A 17,586-nucleotide genomic window follows, 5' to 3' on the forward strand; every position below is an offset into this window, starting at 1 on the left:
AGGAAGAGATAGCTGCAAAGGCAGACAGGTTAGAAGGAAGAATTTGAGAGGAGTGTGTTTACCTTTAGCTCCTGGGGGTCCTGGGAGTCCAATACCTGGGAGTCCAGGTTCTCCCTTTGGTCCTGGTGAACCAGGGAAACCATTCTGTCCAGGCTGACCTGGGCTACCTGACAACAGAAAATTGCAAAATGAAAAAACCCAGTCAGACCACAGAATCATTTTCACCTTGGTGTGCTCTGCATGAAAAAAGTCCTTTACTGCAAAGTGATATTTGTGTACCTGGTTGACCAGGCAGTCCTGGTTCGCCATCCTGTCCTCTGGGTCCTGGTAAGCCTTTCTCGGCCACCGACAGACCTGGTTCTCCTTTAGCACCTGCATGGAGAGAGATGGTTACAGTGAGAAGACAAAAGGTAAATGTACAACCGGTACTTAGTGGAACACAAGTATGTGGACCTGTGAGAGCTGTCAAAGTACGAAGTGATACACTGACAAGTTTGCAACATTTCTCGCATCAGTTCCAGGGGACACGATTCATCTCTTCATTTTTTTCAGCTCTACCACAGGTTGAATCAGAAATATTATAAGGAAGGGTTTTATTTGGATCAAAAAATAATGTTTAAATTGTCTTCTTACCGGGCGCGCCAGGGCTTCCAGGTCTTCCTGAGACACCCTGGACACCTTTCTCTCCTGGAGGTCCCTGAGGTCCGAAGCCAGGGGACCCTGGAGGACCCCTGTCTCCCGGAATACCTGGAGCACCTGGCTCACCGGAGGGCCCTCGCTCTCCTTTCACTTGCAGTGAGCCCTGTTGAACACATACTTGTCATGAAATGGATCATGGATCAATTGAAATTATGGACAGACTGAGTGGAGCCACCTACAGGAGCTCCTTTGGGTCCAGGAGGTCCAGGCTGACCATCACGACCAGGTCGGCCATCCAGACCGGGCAGGCCAGGTGGCCCAGGGAAGCCGGTGTCACCCTTCTCCCCCCTTACGCCGCTCACTGGGATGGCATCGCCTGGATCTCCCTTCTCTCCGGGGAATCCTGGAGCACCTTGAGGACCAGGGAGACCCTGGAAAGGAGAGGAAGGAGAAAATGTTTTCAGTACTAGATTATTTGATGTGCGTGCTTTCATTTATTTTGTTTTCTGACTTTTGTGTTTTCATTCCAACTCTGACTCTGTGTATTTCATTACAATCAAGGTATAGAAACACATAGATAAGCAAGACATCACCCAAATTGCTCAAATTAGAGCCCAAATCCCAAGATTACAATCTCTAAGTCATGGCTACAGGACTCACAGCGGGTCCAACGCCACCAGGTGTTCCTGGAAATCCTCTATCTCCTTTGATACCCGGAGTGCCGGGAGATCCTGATGGAGGAGATGAAAGGAATTACAAATGCAGTAATAATGATCCAGTAATGTCCTGTATACTACAGGTTTGCAGTGAATGACAACTGTTAAGAGGTGTTACCGGGGAATCCGGGCTGTCCTGGAGGTCCTGGGGGTCCTGGGATGGCACTGGTACCGCCAAAGCAATTCACACAGGTGTCACCCTTTTCACCTGAAACAGCAACAGGACCACTGGGGTCAGTGTTTTCTGCGTGGTGGTGCACACACAGGGCGGCCATCTTTTTTTTAAAGATAAACATATGTACTTTACTTATTTCTTTAGTGTTTTCACAGCCTCCCTGTCATGCTGTGTATTTGTCATCGTATACACAATAATGGTTAGTTGCCTTGTTGCTTGGACATTTTTGGATGAACACCAGCATCTTTTACCTTTCTGGCCTGTCTCTCCTGGGTAACCCCTCTCTCCCTGCACACCGGGCCGCCCAGGCTCTCCAGCGATGCAGTTTTGTCCTGCTGTGGAAAAGCCTGGAGGTCCAGGCAGTCCTGGTTGACCCTGTGCACCAGGATTCCCTGTACGTCCTGGGGGACCAGGCAAAGACAGCCCTGGATCGCCGGGCTCTCCCTTCTGACCTCTGTCTCCTGGGAAGCCCGGTGATCCAGGCACTCCACCACCACCGATAGCAGGAATTCCTGGTGCTCCTGGAGGTCCTGATAAACCTGAAGAAGACAGGAGGGGAAAATTCAAAAACCAACTAAAACACGTTCATTCAGCTCACTTATTTAGGGCTGCAGCTAACAGCTATGAATAGCTTGAGTAGTTTGCCATTCATCTCAATTAATCATTAGATCTATAAAATGTCAGTAAATGATTTCCTTGAAACCAAGCTCATAGCATTTAATTGCTTGTTTTGTCCGAACAGCCGTCCCAAAGTCAAAGAAATTCCCCTCACTGTCATGTAAGCCAAAAAAATCTGCAAATTGTCAAAACTGTGAAGCTGAAACAAAGGTGTGCTCCCCTGTTATTATCGCTTAAAAGATGACTTATCATTTAATCAGTTCTCAGAATAGCTGCAGATTATTTACGTTTTGACTGTAAAATTGATTCAACAAAAATCAAAACCAAACAGAAAGGTCACAGAAAAATTAAAAAGTTATACATGTTCAAAAAACAACCTGATTGCAGATATCTGAGAGTTTTGTGTGTGTGTGAGTGCATTTGTGTTTACCTGGTGGTCCTCTGTCTCCTTTTAGTCCAGGTGATCCAGGGTACCCGGGCTCACCTTTTGGACCAACCCGACTTCCTGCCTGTGTGCCAATCACCTTGTGGGACAGTCGAAATAAAATTCAGAAGGATCGCACTCACTGGCTCAAAGAGTGTAAATCTGTTTGACATTTTTATTAAGAAAGAAAATGTAAAAAAGTAACAATAACGATTATTAATACACAATATTAATCACTTTGATATATAGGAATAAAGTGAGACAGAGGGAAATGGCACCATCTAGTGGTCAGTAGCATGTCGTGCACTCTCATCTTATTTTTTCCTCCTTTTTGGCTTGATGTTTAATTTAAGTTTGCTTTATTATTAGACACCAAAGGAGGTGCTAGTAGTGCTTGAAAGGCTTTAAGTATATATACATATATTTAGAAGCAAATGTCCCCACCCAGTGGTCAGAACAATGTAATGCACTTAGTTAGCCACTTCTGCTTTTACATAGGGTTTTTATCAATCAATTAATTACATAATTTATTTATCTATTCATTGACTTTTGCTTCATGGTTCCTAACATCTGTGGAGCTGCCAGTATTTTGTCAAGTAAGAAACATGCAGAATACACACCGCTCCTGGTGGGCCTGGGAATCCACGGTCCCCTTTTAATCCCTAAAACCAGAGAGGCAGGGCAAAGTTATTAAAACAATCGATGGCATTATCACATGAACTTAGTTTTAGAAGACAAAACCTACTCTCTCTCCATCCCTGCCTGGAGGACCTGGGAGGCCTGGTTCTCCTTTGACTCCCTGATAATGAACAAGGGAAAAAAAGGGAATCAGATATGTAAACAGATTTTGGTATAATTCTCCCAGTGAATCATTACGCATTATGAATAGTCTACTTTGTTGGCAAACTCACGGGGAAGCCTGGAGAACCAGGGTCGCCGTCTTTGCCTGGTTTGCCCTGTGAATGAAAAAGAAGGTGATCAGGAAGAGGTGAAATGGTCGTGTCTCTCTCTCTGTCTTTATAAGGACCACTTTAAGTTTAGACCTTAAAAGTGAGGATATGTTTGGAGAGTGAGGATGAGTGTTAAGATTTGTGGTTACTGTTAAGATACCTTTGTCCATCTGTTTATGTGTGAACTGCACTTACTCGTTTGCCTGCTTCTCCTGGTTCTCCCTTTTCTCCTTTCTGGCCACCTGAGGGACCCTACAGTGTCAACAAAACAAACATTAGCAACATGAAATGTTGAGTACAGGTTTTTTCTGTACAGTACGTCACTAATGAACTTTCAGTGATGTGGAGCGCTTTGTATTTTATACATTATGATGTTTACAGATGGGAGCGCATACTTACAGGAGGTCCTGGATAGCCTGGATCACCTCGGGGGCCTGGAAGTCCTGGGTCACCCTGCAAAGAAAACACACAAAAGAAAAAAATCAAAGCTTCAACCAAACAATTTGACTGATGCGTCGAAGACTTCTGTGAATGACTGTATGGAGGCACGGCTACAGGGTATTCTGCTGCCATCAAGTGGCCGAAGTGAAAGTTGCAGCATCCAGCAGTTCATACACTGCATTCCATTTTGAAATTTCCTCCTTAAGGGCCTGACATGGATTATTGTCTATTCATACACATCATACCTCATGTGCCAATACTGGCACCCTGAGGGTCATACTGATACCATTCGAACACTTTGTTTGATTCCTCGTTTTTATACTTCATTTGATCGTGCAAATGGAAGCATCCACTCTTCCCATCCAAATGAATTTTTACATTAATACTATAATACTGTCCTGTTCTCGAAAAGGATCAAATTCAAGGTTCAGTTGACTCAAGAAGCACTAGTCTATCCTGATCCTACTTGATGTCAACATCACCGTACAGCTATTTAACTTTGCCTTTCTTGTTGTCACCTGTCAGATTAGATCCCAACGATCTGTGCTGCAGCTTCACTGGAAAAGTCTTGAACTTCGGCAGAAACAACTGAACCAAAGTTGGAAGTAACCCGAGCTTTGTGTCGCTCTCAGTGCTAGCTTGGTAGTATCACCTTGTCTCCTCTCTGAATCTCCGTCTCAGGTGGTCTCTTCTGTTCTCCAACTTGTCCTGGAGGTCCAGGAGGTCCTGGCAAACCTGGTTCGCCCTGTGTTCACACAGCAGAGGAGAGCGAGGGTTCAGAGCGGAGTGTAGAAAAGGACGGGCAGAGAGGCAGCAGCATGAAGAAGTGAGGTTACTCTTGTTCTTAAGCCTTAAGCTTCTCAGTAGCAGCTGAGGATGACAATCAAACGTTTTCACAGGTAACACGGTAAATACCTTCTCTCCTTTGGGTCCTTGGAAGTTCAATCCCATGTTTCCCTGTTGGAGGAAAGAGGGAACCATTGTGTCATTTAATAAGCTGACAACAAGCTCGCACTTTCAGAACACTTAACTGTCAACTGGACAACAATGTTTGAACTCACCTTTGGTCCAGGAAGACCGGGAGGACCTGGACGACCCTGGAAGACATCAGAAAACAATATCATTAGACTACTGTGCATTTCAACAACTTGAACTGTTCAAATGTTCCTCCTTCGTTCTGCTGCAGGCTTCTTTACCTCGTAGCCTCTGGGTCCTGGAGGGCCGAGAGGACCTTGCTGACCGGGGGATCCGGGACTGCCCTGTGACATAAACACACACAGGAAACTTTGAAAGTCTTTCAAACACACCTTCAGATGTTTTTTCATTTACCTATATTTTGTTTTGGGAGAGTATTATTATGGGTGTTTGAGCATTTCTACAAAATTCAGTTTGTCATATTATCTTTTAAAATGTTTGAATAAGAAGATATGAATTCATTTAAATTCCATGAATCACGTGTGCTCTAAAAGACGAAGGTGGGCTTTAGTTGGCCCAGTTATAGTTTAAAGGTATCTTTAATAATTCATATACATGGCCAATGTTCATGAAGCTTTTCTGTGTATATTTGAGTTGGACCACATATCTGTTGAGTGACATAATAATGTATGTATACATAATAATGTCAACTCAGAATTAGCAATTAGGTATTGCAAAATTTGTCATTCTTTGAAGGCTCAAGGTGTTGTGATATAAGTCATTATGCATTTCTGTATGTATTTGTAATATTTCAGGATATAAAAAGTCAAATTTAGAGAATGTGTGTCAGTCTATCAACACAGTTTTCATGCATTTGTTTCACATGGCTTTAAGTTTGGAATAATCCTCTTTTTGGACACTGAAAGCATCACAGTCATGACTTTTACTAATTCCATCAAATTCTGTTGCGCACATTTCCCCCCAAATTCAGCTTTTTTCAGCTGTAAGAGGTCAAAGTTGTGTGAGGTGAAAAGGCACAAACACTCACAGGAACTCCTGGCAAACCAGGCAACCCCACTGCTCCTTTCTCTCCAAAACGATTGGTGGAGATCACGTCACCTGGGTCTCCCTGTAGAGGAGGAAAAACACAACCAGAACATCAGCGGCCCGAGCGCACAAGAGGCGAAGAGGCACCTGCCGTCTGTCTGAGGTTTAGTATTTCTGTTTCACTGCAGATCTCTAACAGCACCACCTTGTGGCAAAAGCACAACAAATCCAACCACACAGTTTTATATTAGAGGAAAGGTTTGAAGTCACACACATTTCTAACATTAATTTAGCTTTTAAGCTTCTTAATTAAAATTTTATTTGTATTTTTTTTACTTTTATCTGTGCTGTGTTTGTATGACATCTGATTTGTGACAACTGACATCTGATGCACTCACCTTTGGTCCTGGCAGACCAGGTGGACCCTAGAAAGGAGAAAAAAGAGACAAGTGAGCGTTAATGGATAACATTAATTACAGTGTGTTAAAGAGCCTCACAGTGAGCAGCGAACTCACCGGTCGTCCTTGCTGTCCGATGATTCCTGAACTTCCTGGAAAACCTCTCTCACCCTGGAGAGGAGATACATTTAATACACGAGGTTGACAAAAAATGCTCCAGAAAAAGCTACTGAGTGGACTTTGATTTAAGATTTATTTGTTGTAGCCCATGAAAGGTTATTTTATGACATTAAAGAGGCTTTTTCAGTGATTTCTGATGATAAAATCTGGCAAATATAAGAACTTCTGGGCAAAAAGATGACCAAATATAAAGGTATTCATAAAATGGTGTAAATAAGATTTCATGTAAGATTATTGTAAGTATAATCCTTTAAAAATACATTAAAGCATCTTTATTTTGAGGGTTTTTGTTCCAAAAGGCCTTTTTTTAATGTGAGGAAACACTTTTCATCAGATACCTTTGTGCCGTTGCAACCAGGCACTCCTCTTGGGCCCGGAGGTCCGTCCTGCCCGGGGATACCCTTCAAAACAGGAAGTACACAGGAAGTTACATCACACATGCTACCTGTTTTTTTGGCAAAGTAGCCTGAGATTAGGCAGTAATGGGAAAACTCACTGGAAGTCCTGGTGTTCCTGGAAATCCTGGCAATCCGGGAGGCCCCTGTTAAGAGGAAAGTGATAAAAATCAGTCATTTAAAGTGTAAAAGCTGCAGAAGATCAAACACTGAAGGTTCAGCTTGTAGTTTCTTCACAACCTCACTAACTCTGCTGGAGATAAGGTGAAATGTGGACACCTGCTGGTCGAAGGTGGTATTACAACCTGAAATCCTTCAGGATAAGACACCTTCGAACAGTTCACCCCATGAATCAACAGGGAGAACTGAAATTAACCTCTTTTTTTAACTAGGCCTGTTTGAAGTGAGAAGAATTATTCAATAAATGAATGAAAATCTGCTCAGGCAGCGATTTCTTTCCTCTAATGTGAAGCATGTTGTTTATGAAGAAACAGCAAATAAATTAAGTAAAATCGATCTACTTACTCGTATTCCTTTTGGACCAGATGGTCCTTGAGGTCCATCGCTACCCTGAGAGGAAGAACAGACATACAGCCGGATTAGATTCACAGTATTGGACCAAATTGTGTCCTTTAAAACGAGGCTAGAAGATCGCTCTGTTGGTCTGATTCTCAGTTTTATTCACTTATTCTCTGATCAAACGTGACCAGATTTGATTCAGAATCTTGCTGCTGCTGTAGCTTTTAAAAGGGAAAGTTAAGACAGAAGTAATGTTTTGGGATTGACACTGAAAATGTAAAGAAACACTTAACAACAACACCAGAACCACAACCCACCTTCTCTCCTCTGGATCCGATCGGGCCCTCAGGTCCGGGGAATCCTGGGACTCCTGGCTGTCCAGTCAGACCTGGGAAACCCCGTTCACCCTGCACACAGCCACACAGCACTTATTATTTTAGCTTAATTATAATATACAGCAAGGCGGCAGCACAGTGATGTTTCAGGCTGGACCTCGTGAGACCATCCGGTTAGGGGGACAAAAACACCTCCATAATATACGTGGAGTTCCTTCCTTCAAGGAGAATCATGTTTTTTGTTTTCAAAGGAGGCGTCATCATTGCTGACAATTACTTAATAAACACTTGTTTTTTTTCAAGTATCAAAGTTAAGAGTTTGTGAGAATTATTGGACATCGTGCACGTGTGGGTTATGTGTCGTTTTGCCAACCTTTGCTCCTTTAACTCCGCTGCAGTCACATTTGGATCCCACACATCCGTGGCAAGCCTGTCGGGCGACAAGAAACAGAGAGATGAGGACGTTTGTTGACAAAACGTCATGGAGAAAAGACTCTCGTGGCCAAGTTTGACAACAAAAACACAGACGAGACAGCTGTTGAAAATAACCTTGTGGATATTTTGAGGTGAAAATGTCTGTTTGCCTGTTTTTGCTTGCACCTGCTTTGCTGGTGAATATTCTTTAACACTATCCATTAGTGAAAACAAACACATCATTTCACCACTAGAGGGCTCCATCACTGCACCGCTGCACATGCTACAGGCTGCACGTCTTCCCACAGAGAAGGAGAAAGGCCCGTTTGGTGACGTGACGACAGGTGCAAGGTCAGCGAGGAGCAAAACACCAAGCTAGCCCTGAGTGAAAAGCCTTTCCTGAAAATAAAACAAACCCTGAAATCCTCGTTTTCTAACAGGACGTCCTCCTCAGAGTGAGACAGCTGCAGAGACGAGGGTTAGGCCGAGTAGTGAGGGAGGTAGGGAGGGATGGGAACAGGAGTGCCAAGCTGTTGATGAACTTTTCCCATGATTGTTGACACAGCGAATGCCAGACGGGCATCGACTGCACGCATGCCAGGCAGGCAGGTTGTGAGAAAGATGGAGAGGCAGAGAGCGCACGAGAGAGGACCGCCGGGCAGACGAGTCAGCATTCTTCTGTGTCTGCAAAACCTTTTGTGTGTCCACGTTTGTGCTGCTGCTTTTCACCGTGCAACTGTCTTACAGGGCGGCGCAGACAGTAGCGCTCTGACTAACTCTCAGTGAGGATTAATGGACCGGTTCTCTGATCAGTCAGAGCTGCAAAATGCCTCTTAGATGATCCCAAAGGCTTCAGAGGGTCCACCAACGGTCCGAAACCCAGAGTGGTGCAATCAAAGCGTCAATAAAAAGCGAGATTCCCACAGCAAGGAGATCGGAGGGAGGTTATTTATCTGAAAGCATCCCGACTCGCTTCCCGACTCCCAAAACAGAGTTTGAAACAACCAGTGAGCACTCAAACTCTTAACTGAAGTACAAATAGCAACACATTACTCCATGGAAAAATCCAGCAAAGGCCACTGATTTTACATCTTTACGGCTGAAACAATCATTCCACTGATCGATGAGTCCATCAAAATTCATCAACAATCATTTTGCTAATCGGTTAATGACAATAATTGCGCAGAAATGTTAAATATTTGCTGGTTTCGGGCCCTCAAGTGTGAGGATCTGATGTAATGTAACGTAATGTAATAGATTTCTTTTTTTGCTGTTTTACTCTGTTTTTGTGTTGTGCAAAGTAAGCTGTCTGTAACCACCTTCAGCCAGAGTGCACATGCATGTGCGTATGTATACATGATGTTCGTGGCATTCCTCTGTGTGTGTGTCTGTGTGTGTGTCTGTGTGTGTGTGTGTGTGTGTGTGTGTGTGTGTGCAGGATGTGTCCACAGTCACAAACCAGGTGTTAACCACAGACTGACAGACTGTTAAAAACCTCTTTCACCGCACTGATCTGCGTTCTGATAGACGAGCCACGGCGCTGTCTGGACTCTATGTGGCGGCTTATCTGTCTTCCTGCGCGGCTCAGAGGCTGCAGAGCAAGGCACCGTGTGCAGCCGGGGTCGACGGTTTGATTCCCGCTGCCGGTTTGATGCACGTATGTCAAAGTGAGGAGCTTCGGATTGAAAGACAGAGTGTCGCACAAAACATGTGCAAACTGCTATCTGGACTGGAGGCCAGACGGGTTTCCAGCACACACTCGCCTGAATACATCTGCACACGGGTAGCCAAGTGCGTGTGTGTGCGTGTGTGTGTGCGTGTGTGTGTGTGTGTGGAGGTGTTTTTATAAGCCCCGAATCTCCAGATTAGCCTCTGGTCTGCTTCAGCTCAATGCAGTCTGCTCTCCCACGCCCAGCCCTGCAGCTCACACTCTTTTCACCTCCATCCCTCTCTCTTTCTCTTCATCCATCTGTTTTTCCGTCGTCTCCACGCCCGCCCCTCTCTCCCCCACCCTCGACGCGTGTTTGTTCCGAAAAGCATGACGGAGCTCACTCGCTCCGATGCGGCTTTGAAACATTCGTGGATGCTCAAACAAACCCTGGAGACTTACGCCCGTTCACTCAGAGCTCTTTCAAAGGTTGCTGCTGAGCTACATTCATGTCCTCAAATTTAGTGCAAACATGGCCTGCACGCTGCTTACAAAGTGATCACTTATGGGAAAATAAAGATACGCTACAGCGCTTCATGAATTGTGCACAACAAACAGCATCCATCAATGAAAAATGGTTTAGGTTATAACATCTACAATAATTTTGTTCCCTATAACCTCTCTACTCGCTATCAAATAGAGGTATTTTGTGTATTATATACAGATTTTTCCTGTTTTCCTGTCCTGGTAATCATCTCATCACCCCTCACGTACACATTATGACAATCAGACTATATTAATAAACACTGTGATAATGATTTCAGCCCTGCTATTCAGAAATCAGAGGCAATAACACCGTCTTATTACATTATGTGACCATTATTACTCGGGTTAAATCATGATGTAACCTATATTATTACAACATCAATCTAGTTTATCACATTATTAATGTCTTACATCAGCAGTGGAAATATTCTGAAGTTCTAATGAATACATAATTAATGCACAATCTGCTAGTTTGTCACACGTTTGCTTGATTTGGAGTGTGTTATTTAGCTATATGAGCTGCAGGCTGTTGCACTGTGTACCGGGGTGTATTTACTGATAATCTGTTGCCCCTTTGGGGTAAAATAACAGACTGAGCCGAGCTGAAATGAAGTGAGCGAGGTTTAAAAATCTGCCTAAATGCAGTGTTAAAAGCACCTCTCTCTCTCCATGCCGTTCGTTCCCTCTCTCTACCCCCACAGCACTGACGGGGCATGTAATCCACTTAGAAAGGTCAGTGAGCTGCAGATATTTGCTCCACTCTCCGTCCACCTCTCTTTTAGCTCTCTCCATCATTTCCCTCGCTCTCTCCTCACCTCCGTCCCACTTTTTCCATCACCGCCCGGGGAGGCAAAGCCGGGCCTGAAGCCTGCTCGCTAAGCACCACTGGAGGGCCGTGTAGGACAGGTGATCACAGTCGTGACCGTACAGGTACACCTCTGACACTGGGGTGAATGTTCAACAGGTAAAACTTAAGGTCGAGGTGAGGCAGGAAATGGCCCAAAGCATCCTACATTCATGTTCACATGGGGTTGATTTCATAGGCTTACAGGGAACGGTACTTCAGATCCTTGTCAGATCCTAAATCCTTGTTAAATGTTAAAAATATGTGTAAAAATGTGTAAGAAATCCCCCATCTCCCTCTCTTTTCTCTTCCTGTAAGATATTCTGATGACTAATCGTAAACTACAGCAAATTCCTCCCATCACATGTGATCTGGGGCGACCAGCTAACCAAATTTGACCGTTAGCTTGTGAGTCTTAGCTAGCTAGCAAAGCAGTATCACTGTAGGAGGTGTTTGTTTGAATGTTAGCTGAATGTTGTTGAGGTGTAATTTATCAATTTCTGCCTATATTCGCCTCTTCCTGATCCAATCAATATTTGATTTTGATCAGTATATCTACAGTACAGATTTCACTCGACTCAGGAACACATCACTTCCTGAACCTAAGGATGCTAAGCTAACTTCTGCTTCAGGACAAGTACTAGTTTTCAACCTCAAAAACTCCCTTTTTTGACTTTATTTGTCGGCCACTTGCACACTTTTAGCTTGTATAACTTGTTTGAGATGTACTTACAACAAGATGGATGCAGTAAAGTTAGCTTGTTGTTGATATTGAGCACTGCAACATCAACAGTAGACCAGAGAGGAGATGAGAAAAAGATTTAGCAAAATTATAGCTAGCTACCTAACCTGACTGACACTTCTTTTTAAGATGGTGTTAGCATGTACCACTGTAAATAATTTCATTTAAACTACAGCAAGCTTGTCCCACATGACTGGCTGAGAAAGTGCAGCCAAAAGTTCCCAATGCTAACATGCTAGCTTACAGCTGTGAGTGCTAACATTAGCCATGTCTGTTGTTTACATTCATTGTGATAACATTAAGTGTTTTTGTACAAGTGCGTGAGACTAGTTGGACATAGTTAGTGAAGAAAATCATGCACTGCGCTTGGGCCCAACTTGGAAAACTGCAGATACAATTTGTGGTTCAGACACGCTAAGATGTGCTAAATGCTAACTCCAGCTACATGTAACTTTGCAGTGTACCTGCTAAAGTGCACTGGAAAAGGTGTAGGAGTATCTCACAGGTTCATTTTTGAGCTAAAACAAAGCGCATTAAAATGTGAAAAGGACCTAGGTGTGTGCAGAGTGATGGAGAGGTGAGCCAGGTGAGGTGAGGAGGGGGAGGAGGAAAAGGGGGAGCGAGCGGAAGGCACGCACCCGGGGATTAGACTGGCGAGACTGGAATTCCCCCGCTCATCAAAGACTGATGATTAGACACCTATACACACTGCCCTGCCCTGCGTAACACACACACACACACACACACACACACACACACACACACACACACACACACACACACACACATCCATGCAGCTAAGAAACACACACATGCATACCACAGATAGATAAATACTCTCATTAACAGTGCACACAGCTGCAAAGACTGAACAACTAAGAGTGTATTTTCTTCCTTTGAACATCATTAATACACACACGCACACACACACAGACACACACACACAGACACACACACACACACACACACACACACACACACACACACTGAGCTTGTGAAACCCCCCGATTTGACCACAACTAATAACTTCTGCTTTCCAACAGTGATCTCAGCTCAGCAGTCAGCAACCGCAATCTGAAACTAGAGCCGACATGTTCACACCAGCTCCAGTGACTGGCACACACACACACACACACACACACACACACACACACACACACACACACACACACACACACAGATACGTGCTACAACTGCACACAACAACCCAATCATGAATCTATGTGGTTTTAATTCTGCTACCAGCATCAAGTATTTCATGTATATCTGAGGACACTGGCCCCACTTGTCGTTTCATGTCTCATATCAGAGTTTAATCGGATTTATAGACTCATTTCGCTCTGCCCCGTGTACAGTATGCATCTCCGTTAGCGGAATATCTGTCCTGGTTTCCTGCTCTACATGTGGGACGACATAACAAGCTGCAAAATGCCTTGAAAACCAGACGAGACTGCAGAAGAAGAGGAAGTTCCTACAGAGATGCTGTAAAAACAAGACACAACTGACACAAAACCACAGAAATCTCTGATCTCTAATGTGAGTTATTGATGGAAATAAATCAAATCAGCATTTATTTTTTTAATTTAGTACTTCCTGTTTGATTTACAGATGGAAACATGCATCTTTTTTCTCCAGATTTGACAAATACTGCCCATGTAAACAATCCTTAGACAGTAAGATTTCTTTGTTTACATCTGGGCTGCGCCTTTAAAGCTGATCGCATGGAAGACTCTGGGAACACTTCTGTGTTCATGTGTGTGTTCTACTTCACGGGTTGAGTATCTGTGTGTTTAAAGTGTGTTTATCCCGTTCTGGAAAGTGGTGCTTCAGCCCTCCGAGCCCTTTCATCGCCGCTGGACGTCGACTGCTTCAAGGTGCTGACGCCCTGAGAGCGACGACCAAACCAAATATTTTCACTTCGACAAAAATCAGACCGTGCGTGTTATGACCGACCGGCTCTTTGGAGGAGGAAGACCCCCGACTGGAGGACCCGTGTCTCACACACACACACATGCACATGCCATCGTGCCACAGCGCCGGTCCAGGAATTCCATTGATATTCCCGGGAATTCTCTTTCTTCTCAATGCAATTTTCTTTCCTCTCTTCTCTTTTCATTTGGTCTAATGAATGTTGACCCCTGTGACCTCCTAGTGAGAGATACCTGCAGGGAGACCACCCCTGCACCTCCTCCAGAGGTCAGTCTGTATGGAAGCAATTTAGTGTAAGTGGCAGTTTTGCATTCTTCTTTGCTTCCTGGATAATGCAAATACTGCCCTTTTCAACCTTTAATCACAGATTATTCCAATAAAATCATGTCATTTACTTTCATTAACGATCGCTCTGCAGCTCAGTGCGCCCAAAATCTGTTTTTCCTCACTCAGATTTGATATTTTTCAAGCAGTACAAACAACAAAAATACACACCAAGTTAAATTTTTATCTTTCCTGATCGAGTCCAAATGGATATGTGGTACAAACGAGGATATTAGCGACATGTGGTGTTTTAGCACACAAATCTGAATTCATCAGGCAGTAAAATAAGCAAATCACACTTCTTAAAGCCACAATGTGCCGGATATGAAAATGTTTAAGAACTGGTTAGCAGTTAAATTAATGTGACATTAGCTCCACATTGATCAGCTGCAGCATTAAACTTATGAAGACTTATGACGCTTTTTCATCTCTCACTGCGTTTTCCTTCAACTTGCACTGAACCATAAAGAAAACATGCAACGACAGGTTTCATTGGTCTGCAGAGACTGAACGTACAGGATGAAGGTGGTGGGCTGGGGGGGTCTGAGCAACATGAAGTCCTTTCAGTTACAGGTTGCCCTGCTGGACATTTAGCAGTACTACAGGTCGACTTTATAAAACTAACCATAAGCAACTTTCTTTCAGCAACACGCACCCACACACGTTTGAACTTCCAGGTGAGACTTTATCTAAACGCACACACACAAACGGGTTCGCCTCACTGAAGCTCTGCAGACGCATGAATCAGTGAAACCAGTATCAGGTCCCGCTCATCTTATCCTGACGAATGCTCTTCACGCCACAGGAGTGTGTTTATTCATCCAACAAAGCGCTGAGTTTGATCTTTTGGGCTGGATTCAGAAGGTGTGCCTGGAGAGCCGTAAAGTTTTGAAAAAGAAAAAAAAAAAACTCCTTTGACAAATTGCTGCAGGGAAGGTGAAGAAAACCCATAATTAATATCCAATAAAATCACAGGCAGTCATAGCTGTTCTCTAGAATATAATCATTAGAGTTACATGCACTGGGAAAAATTACCACCTTTAATTCCCACAGTTGTTGCGATCTGCAGGTTTGGAGCTGTGCAGAATATGCAAATATGCATTGCTTTCTATCACCGTCTGTTCCAGAAAAGGTCCTCATGTGAATCTTTAGAGTGGGAGGGGGCTGAATTCCTTGACAACCCACCCTAGCCTAGCCCGGCCCAGCCCGGCCCGGCCCTGCCTAACGCAGGTTCAAACACGCCCGTCTGCCTCTCTGTGCAACATACATCACCGCTTGGCATGCTGCGCTTTAGCTACGGGCAACAAGAAATTAGAGAGGGGAGCGGCGGCATGCCAGCTGAATACCTGGATATGTGTAGCCTGGAGGGGGACGGAGAGGGGGGAGGAAAGACGAGGAGAGGGATGGAGGTGACAGGAGAAGCGAAAAGGATGGAGAAGAAGGGAAAGAAGACCACCTTCACTTTCTAGATGTGCTTTGAAAACGCTGATTAGATCATATGTGAAGATGTAGGGAAGCAGTCAGGTTCACTGCAACCACAGAAGAAGAAAACAGACATTTCTGTGGAGTTTGTGTCTGATCAGCAGCTGGAAATGCGTCCAGCTGTGACTCAGAGTCCATCTATAAGTCCACCTCCTGCCTGCTCTTGAGGGATTGTTGACTAAAAAAAACAGCTGAAAACATGGATCCAAACAAATCACATGAAAATAAATGAGCCTGTTCACTTTTAAACATATCCGTGTTTAGACATCTGCATGAACCATCGAGCCGACAGCGAAGCGCTCCATGCTTCTGTAAACCTGCACGCTGGAGGTGCATCGCTGTTTGGATGAGCTGCATCCTAACCTTAATATTTACCCAGGAGCCTCTGCTGTAGACAAAACAAGATCGCGCTGCTTGTCCTGATACCGTGAGCGTGAGACAGTGGGACAGACGGGAAGGAAACACATGGCCGCTCTGTGCTCAATACTGTGGACGTTATTTGTGATTTCAAGAGAGTGTTTATGATGCAAAGTGGGATTAACATCTGAGGATTTCATGGTGCTCCAAACTTGGATTTTCTGGCTGGACTGGGACTAATATCTGCACAGAAGGTTGTTGCTAAAAGTACACACCTGAACTATGAAGCCACAGGCATTAATCTACCACTGTAACACCCTCCACTCTTCTATTTGGCTCCCGTTCGGCCCCCAGTCAGTGTTCAAGCTCATCCCAAACATGCTGGATGGGGCTGACGTCAGGACTCTGTGCAGGCTTGTCAAGTTCTTCACATCAAGTGGGGGAAAACCACTTGTTTGCAGACCTGGATTTGAGCTCTGGGGGGCACTGTCAGGGCGGAAGAGGAGACGTCCTTCCCCAAAGCCCCCTGACAATGCATTGTTTGAGAAGATTAAAGCTGTGTAAAAGAAGCATATTACTTGTTTTAAGGTGGTATTTTGAGTATCTTAAATGTCTTGATTTTATTAGCGTGCTGTGTTTACTGTTGTCCTGCCTGTCCCTCTCTCACCAAGACAACACGTCCAAACCATGAGCAACAACCCCAAACCAAAAGTAAGTGAACATGGTGTCCACATACCTTTGGCCATTAAGAATTTTGTGCAAACCTGTGCTTCTACCTGTCCGCCTGCAGTTCCATGTGTCCGCCACATGAGGGCAGTATCACAACCAGAAGCATGCAGGTAATGATGAGAAGCATCTCAGACACAATAAAGACATTCAGGTCTATTTTTACAGATTCACCAATAAAAAAATCTACAAAAACTAATACACCACAGTCAGTTTGTGATTTTAATGATATTCTGGGTAAACCAAGAATTTAACTGTTGCTGTGACTGAGACAAACCCGACTCAAACCCGCCTTAAACCTGCCGTGCATACGAGCTACATTTTAGCAGCCGGCTGTTTTTCCAGCAGCGGTTTGATTGGGATCCTCGCAGCTTAACGTGCTCTCTCTTGCTTCTCCCAGTCCCGAGTGTCTGATCTGATCTGGAGAGGAGGCAGGTCCCAGCAGGTTCCTGCCCTGCCTACATTTCTCTTAAATATCCTCACTTAAACAGCCTCTAATGAGAACAGGCACATGAACAGTGCTGCAGTGCAGTTCAGCTGCGCAGCTTTCTGCTGGTTTTGCACTGAAAAAATGAGGAAAGTGAAGCATTTAGAGGGGAAACGTGGACGACCTCAGCCTGAAAATGCTGGACAAAACGTTTGCTGTGACGGAGAAGCTGCTTCGATTTTAGCATTTTAGCTTTAAGTGACATTCAGTCATTTAAGTATAGCCTTCTTTATCTTTGCTTAATCCTGACTTTTCACACCATAAGAAACGCAGCATTTTAAGCTTCGTGGCAGCGCATTTCTGAGATAATTTAACAGGTTTTTAGGGATTATTTC

General features: G+C 44.3%; 1 protein-coding gene across 1 annotated transcript in view; it reads right to left on the minus strand.

Moving 5' to 3' along the window:
* Nucleotides 1–17,586, minus strand: part of col4a5 (collagen, type IV, alpha 5 (Alport syndrome)) — a 41,815-nt gene that overhangs the window by 13,959 nt on the left and 10,270 nt on the right. The window contains exons 2-26 of the mRNA XM_070992692.1: nucleotides 8,126–8,182; nucleotides 7,735–7,824; nucleotides 7,424–7,468; nucleotides 7,000–7,044; nucleotides 6,842–6,904; nucleotides 6,441–6,494; nucleotides 6,324–6,350; nucleotides 5,927–6,007; nucleotides 5,160–5,222; nucleotides 5,025–5,060; nucleotides 4,879–4,920; nucleotides 4,616–4,708; nucleotides 3,922–3,975; nucleotides 3,718–3,774; nucleotides 3,484–3,528; nucleotides 3,318–3,371; nucleotides 3,193–3,234; nucleotides 2,579–2,672; nucleotides 1,782–2,069; nucleotides 1,474–1,563; nucleotides 1,300–1,370; nucleotides 879–1,070; nucleotides 634–802; nucleotides 280–372; nucleotides 63–167 (exon numbers count right to left, since the gene is read on the minus strand). Of these exons, the coding sequence (XP_070848793.1) occupies nucleotides 63–167; nucleotides 280–372; nucleotides 634–802; nucleotides 879–1,070; nucleotides 1,300–1,370; nucleotides 1,474–1,563; nucleotides 1,782–2,069; nucleotides 2,579–2,672; nucleotides 3,193–3,234; nucleotides 3,318–3,371; nucleotides 3,484–3,528; nucleotides 3,718–3,774; nucleotides 3,922–3,975; nucleotides 4,616–4,708; nucleotides 4,879–4,920; nucleotides 5,025–5,060; nucleotides 5,160–5,222; nucleotides 5,927–6,007; nucleotides 6,324–6,350; nucleotides 6,441–6,494; nucleotides 6,842–6,904; nucleotides 7,000–7,044; nucleotides 7,424–7,468; nucleotides 7,735–7,824; nucleotides 8,126–8,182 (2,050 nt within the window). The remainder of the gene's footprint in view (nucleotides 1–62; nucleotides 168–279; nucleotides 373–633; nucleotides 803–878; nucleotides 1,071–1,299; nucleotides 1,371–1,473; nucleotides 1,564–1,781; nucleotides 2,070–2,578; nucleotides 2,673–3,192; nucleotides 3,235–3,317; nucleotides 3,372–3,483; nucleotides 3,529–3,717; nucleotides 3,775–3,921; nucleotides 3,976–4,615; nucleotides 4,709–4,878; nucleotides 4,921–5,024; nucleotides 5,061–5,159; nucleotides 5,223–5,926; nucleotides 6,008–6,323; nucleotides 6,351–6,440; nucleotides 6,495–6,841; nucleotides 6,905–6,999; nucleotides 7,045–7,423; nucleotides 7,469–7,734; nucleotides 7,825–8,125; nucleotides 8,183–17,586) is intronic.

The sequence above is a fragment of the Chaetodon trifascialis genome, chromosome 23 (assembly GCF_039877785.1).
Source record: "Chaetodon trifascialis isolate fChaTrf1 chromosome 23, fChaTrf1.hap1, whole genome shotgun sequence".
Taxonomy (NCBI): Eukaryota; Metazoa; Chordata; class Actinopteri; order Chaetodontiformes; family Chaetodontidae; genus Chaetodon; species Chaetodon trifascialis.